This window comes from Lolium rigidum, chromosome 7 (genome assembly GCF_022539505.1).
Source record: "Lolium rigidum isolate FL_2022 chromosome 7, APGP_CSIRO_Lrig_0.1, whole genome shotgun sequence".
NCBI lineage: Eukaryota > Viridiplantae > Streptophyta > Magnoliopsida > Poales > Poaceae > Lolium > Lolium rigidum.
Genome location: NC_061514.1, coordinates 325,748,486 through 325,754,508, shown reverse-complemented (window position 1 = coordinate 325,754,508; position 6,023 = coordinate 325,748,486). Strand labels below are relative to the sequence as shown.

The following is a 6,023-nucleotide window of genomic DNA, read 5'->3' as shown; positions in this document are numbered from 1 at the left end:
TCAAGCGACGGTGGCTCATCCGGCTCCACAATGTGGAGATCAACCTCCTTCGGGATCAGCGTGGGGTCGAGGCACCACGCCGATAACCGAAAAGTGCCCATGTCCGCGCGGGACCTCGTTAGCGGGTGCAGCCGCTCCACCCAGGCCGCCGGCGCCAGGATCGCCTCCGCCATGGACAGGTTCCAAGCGTTGGCCGGCACCCCCTCCACTTCGACCTCGACGTGCACACAGAGGCCGCCAGACACGGCGTGCGTGCGGCGCGCCCATGGTCTGAGCAGCAGCCGGAAGAACGGAGACGCGATGACCTCATCACCCAGCATCCTGTCCCGATCCTCTCTCCTCGCGAAGAAGATCAGAAAGTCCTCAGGGCGGTGGCAGTGCACCGAGAAGCTTCCCGCCGGCAGACCGTGGACGTCTTCCAGCGCTATGGCTACCTCCTCCGTGGTGACCGCGCGACGGACGCCGAAGAATTTTGATCATTCGTATGCCATTTTCTTGAATTGAAGATATATCGCCGTTTTCTTGCAGTCTCTTATTTGCTGTCAACTTGCAACAATCCCCTGCTTTGTTTTAGGTCTGCTACTTGATGACCACCGATGTTATGGACTAGCTACATGTAACAATATTATTTTTTCTTTATATTTAGTAAATAGGGGTCTGCCAAGAATCAATCGAAGATGTTCAAGCAGGAGCTTGATTATTCTTTCCAGGACGACAACTTGAACTCCGCCTCTCCCTGAATGCAATAATCGCCAAAGCTAGATATTTAGTCCTCAGTGTTCTATCTAAAATAAATTGATGTATTCACTGAAATGTCTCAATTTGAAACATTGAGTCAATAGTACCAACTTTTTTCAAACTCTCAGGCCGTATATGACAAGGTACTATATAAATATTCTGTTAAATCTTATATTCTGGACATAATGTCAATGTTACTTTTAGTTTTATAGTTTTTTTATTTATAGTATATACCTATATGTTCCGTATCAACCTGCGGGGTATCATCTAGTTTCTTCAAATAGGAGGGACACACCAACCTGATCTAATTGAATCCACCTATCTCTACCGCCGCGTCCGAAATAGGAGTCGACAGTGCCTTATAGACCGCACCGACAAGAGCTCCTTACTTTAGGAAATGTCACACCGGGGCGCTATATTCTGCCGGCCCCCAAATTTTACTTTTCCTTATCTTAACATTTTGCAACCACTTCAACAATAATTTACAATGTTTAACCGTACAAAATATTTCACACACATAGTTTAAAAATATAAATTAAATTATTCATACAAGCATCAAATAAATTGCAACTCAACAAGTTCATGAATCATGGGTGGGCGGCGGTTTCATGGTAGGCAAGGCACTAGGGAGGAGGTGGGTACGACGGCGATGTCGATTCGGAGGGGTGGGAGGCGGATCCGGAGGGGGCAGAGCGGGTGAAGAATGGGCGCGTTTGGCTGCGAAGAGGGCCCCGTGGGGCGAAATCCTACGTGGACGAGAGTGTCGGCGCGCCCAGTCGGCACCTCCCGCGAAGGGGCCAGCATGGGATTACCGGCGATTGTACTGGGCTCCAAAACTGACCGGCTACTTTTGATGTGTGCCGGTGTGGCCTAAAAAGCGTCAGATCTCAAAATCGCTATTGTAGCCGCTATGGGGCGAGCCGGTGGAGATGCTCTTACATCCTTTAACTAGGGGTGGGTAAAAAAAAAGGTTTGACAGTTTAACCGGTTTTAGCTTAGTTTATTTCCAGGGCTCCAAAACTGTCCTAAAAACAGAAACAACTTCTCACTAGCTAATTGCCGGGGCTGTGAGTCACCCTATGACGAAAACAAGGGCTCACAACCAGTCTAGTAGATCTTTGGTGAGCACCTTATGTCCTTGCTTTAGAAGTCGTTGCCACCATCAAGGTCCATATTCAGGGCAGAGATCCACATAGTCTGTGCCAGGCCTATTGTCGATGCCACAATGGAAGATATGTCGTGCGTGGCACCTACCAAACAGGCATGACTCAGCTAACCACCGGTGGGCTAGACATGAATTGACATCTCCTCCTCTAGCCTCTAACATCCAGCATTGCTCCACAAACGATGCTCTCAAGAGAGAAACAACACCATAGTGTCGCCGTCGTTCGATCTGTAAAACCAGATCATAGGGTTTCCCCCCGGAGCAGCATGAGTGGTCACTCGTCGTTGCACGCCGATGCCTTTCATCAAGGTAGCGGCGTAGAACGCCGCCATCTCCAACCAAAAATGACTCATTTTTTTAGAGTTTCTTGCTCATAAGCTCAAGAGTGGAGGAATGGATGTCCTAGGAATTTCAACCAACTACACGGGATAGTGACAAAAACAACCTCAATGTTAATAATACTATATTAGAGAGATACATGGTGGTGCTTCTAAAAGAGACCCATCTTCAGAATTGACGGTTCACACGGGGGAATATTATATGGGAGAATCCAAATCTGAGAAAATTGAGGGTTTATTTGTTTCGCAATGAAGGTAGAAGTTTTGTCTTATCCATTAATTTAGAAAAAGGTGCCGAGTTAATTGGCGAAAAACCGATCAAAACCATATAATAACACCAACTTCACGGGACCACGCCCACTCTCGCCGAAGGGCCAAACCCACTCAAGGTCCAAAAACAACCATGACCAAGCTCAAGACACCACTCCATGACCAACTCCTGGCCAGCAATCGCTCGGAACTAGCAAGTGTGCCTAGCGGGTCAAGATTTAGTCACTTTAGCTTACTCTAAGAAATGTGTTGTGCAGAGAATGTTTTTTAAGGATAATCATATACACAATTATTTTGGTCCGATGGTACGAGAAATGAGTTGGCGAGCAGCCAAACTGGCCCTATGTGTATGTTGATTAGGGCACCACATTGAGCACTAAACGACCACATCCCTTAATCAACTCCAGAAACCAATCATTAGCTTTCCCTCCGGCTCCTACCCACCGGATGGTGCGCATGCATGACAATGGTGCAAGATAAGATAAACATGATTACATGACAAATATGAAATGTGTAGACAAGACAAGCTAGCACGCATGCATCAGACAATGTTCAATTCTCACAGCGGGTTTACAGGCGTGCCACAATGTCATCGACCAAACAATAATTCATACAGCACGATAGATTCGAAACTACCACGGCCAGTAACTAATAAGTAAATTAACAGCGACGGGAAATAACTGAAGGGTGAGAACGACGATCCACGAATAATGCACCAGCTGGCTGGCCTGTGTCCCCGCTCCCTGGGAGCTTTCTCTCACTCACATGCACAAACACTGACATGGTCCAACAACAGAAGCCTAGGCCTATACCGAGCCACGGCCACGCCCACGACGCTAGCTGCTGTAGCGCGGTGGGTACTGGTAGGTGACCGTTGCAATAATTTACCGGCCGGCCGGCCCCCTCAGTTGCTCCGGCTGCTCCGGAAGGAGCCGAGCGCCTTGATGGCCGCCGCCCGGAGGATGTACTGGTGGTACGCCGCCGCCGCCAGCGCTCCGGCGAATGGCCCCGCCCAGAAGATCCACTGCGCGCGTACGTGGTTGAGTATGCATGCAAAGGTAGTTAGCTTCTTGTAAGACGATTTCCTTGTAAGAGAAGAACAAGAGACGGAGGAGCTGTGGTGGTAGAGGTAGCAGCTAGCTTACGTGGTTGTCCCAGGCCGCCTTCTTGTTGTAGATGACGGCGGCGCCGAGGCTCCGGGCGGGGTTGATGCCGGTGCCGGTGATGGGGATGGTGGCGAGGTGCACCATGAAGACGGCGAACCCGATGGGGAGCGGCGCCAGCACGGGGACATGCGAGTCCCTGGCGCTGCGCTTGGGGTCGGTGGCGGAGAACACGGTGTAGACCAGCACGAAGGTGCCCACGATCTCCGCGCCCACGGCGGTGCCGCGAGAGTACCCGGTGGCCACCATGTTGGCGCCGCCGCCGTTGGCCATGTACGCGTCCTTCATGATGCCCTTGACGATGCCCACGCCCACGATGGCTCCCGCGCTCTGCGCCACGATGTAGAGCACGGCGCGGGGCAGCGAGACCTTGCGCGCCAGCAGCAGACCGAAGGTGACGGCCGGGTTGATGTGGCCCCCGGAGATGCCGGCCGTGCAGTAGACGAGGACGAAGATCATGCCGCCGAAGGCCCAGGCGATGCCGAGCACCCCCACGCCGCCGCACTGGTCGGTGGCGGACTGCACCTTGTACCCGATGACGGTGGCCACGGTGATGTAGAGGAAGAGCAGCGTGGCCACGAACTCGGCGATGAGCGCGCGGTAGAAGGACCACATCCGGAGCTCGCCCAGGTCAAGGAGGGGAGCCGGCGGCGGGTCCGAGTAGTCCTTCCTCGCCGGCGCGTGCTCCGGCTCCTCGCTCACCTCCTTCGACATTGCTACTTCTCCCTTGAGCTCTATTCCTCCAAGCTACGGTGTTTTCAGCTCAAGCTCTGCTCTCTTCTCTTCTGTGGTGGCTGGAGGGAGGACAGGACAGGACAGGGGGGGTTTTATTGAGCTGCGGCGCTGTCTTTAATGGCGAAAGGACACAGTAGTAGTAATGAAAGGTAAAAGGAAACGGTGGTGTGCATCGGTGGCACGAGCCCACGCAAGGACAGCCATGCATGCTTTGCCCCTACCTCTTGTCTGTGTTGCTTAACTTCTCTATGATGGATGGATAATGCGGGTCACCAACAAGCTTGTTTACTTGTTGAGTTCTCAGCTTCCTGCTTCAGCCTTCTATACAGATTATATATTCTAGGGAATTCTCTGTTCCTACTATGCATGAGATAATGCTTGATTTTGTGCTTTGGGTAGGTAAATCATTGAAGTTTTAGTGGCAGGTCATTTATTTCCAGCCTTGCAAAGTCGCGATCGAACTGGCTGTCGGGATCGATGTTTCTGCATGTCACTATTATCCAATATGCTTACCTGCCAAGTGCCAAATAAGGGAAGCTCAACAAATAAGCAAGCGCAGCCACGCATAAAAGATTATACTGAGTACAGTATGTCATAACCTTTTTACCAGTTCTAGGTCAACCGAGAATTAAATTAGTTCTAGGTCGACAATATAACAGTTAGTTACTTTGTGATTCGTGCACATGAGAATTACGTATAGGTGTGTGATTACATATGGGTGTGCAATTGCACATCTTTTTTTTCCACTGGCACAAAAATTACACACGAAATTGGTGACCGAGAATTAAACTAATTCTAGATCGACTGAGAACTAGCCGCATCCATGTTATAATCCTTCAATTTAGATTTTTTAAAAAGGGTTCAATCATATAAAGAAATACTTTTGTAGGTTCATATGGAGGCAAATTGCAGTATTCCATTATTTAAGTGAGAGTGAAGCACAAATCAAACCAACCAAAATGAAGTCAAGCACAAAATCCCTACTCTCTTTGCATTCTATTTCGTAAGATGCTTGGCGTGGCTTCTTGCCCAAGTTTCTGCTTCGCCATTGATCTTTCACATAGTTCATGTCAGCATGCAAGTAGACGTCACAACCCCAACATTTATCGTTTTTCAAATCATCGCAGAAACTAACATTATAGGAATTGGGATACATTTATGTCAAAGTTCCCAATATATAGGCTCTCTCTTGTTTGGAAACTCCAAATGGAGGACAAGCTACATTTAATGAGTGGAGAAGACCACATCCGTTCCGGAGAAGAAGAAGGAATAACCGTCGATGATGAAGCTCCTCGACGATCCGGAAATCCCCATAGATAGAATAAGTTCTCGAGAACGGCACCACTCCCCAAGCTACTTGATGCCGCCACTGAGATGGGGTTGAAAGGAGGAGACTTTATTGGACAAGGCCCCACCGCTGCCACCTGAGCACCGCCTCGCAAAACCAGGAAAACATAGCTCTATTTCCGACAGGGACCGAACATAGCCCTATTTTCAACGGGGCCCGAGATCCAACCCGCCTCCATGTTCCGAAGGCCAAAAGAAGCGAGGTAGATCGATGACGCCGCTGACGGGAGGCGAGACAACCCTAATCGCATGTGCGTTTTTCTCTCG

General features: G+C 49.9%; 1 protein-coding gene across 1 annotated transcript; it reads right to left on the bottom strand.

The window, feature by feature from the left end:
• Nucleotides 1-3,039: 3,039 nt before the first annotated feature.
• On the bottom strand, nucleotides 3,040-4,743 carry LOC124674331 (probable aquaporin PIP2-6). Its single transcript, XM_047210368.1, has 3 exons — nucleotides 4,631-4,743; nucleotides 3,657-4,468; nucleotides 3,040-3,535 (listed from the first exon to the last, which is right to left on the bottom strand). The coding sequence occupies exons 2-3, from the start codon at nucleotides 4,386-4,388 to the stop codon at nucleotides 3,416-3,418; spliced, it is 852 nt and encodes a 283-aa protein (XP_047066324.1). The 5' UTR covers nucleotides 4,389-4,468; nucleotides 4,631-4,743; the 3' UTR covers nucleotides 3,040-3,415.
• Nucleotides 4,744-6,023: the final 1,280 nt, after the last annotated feature.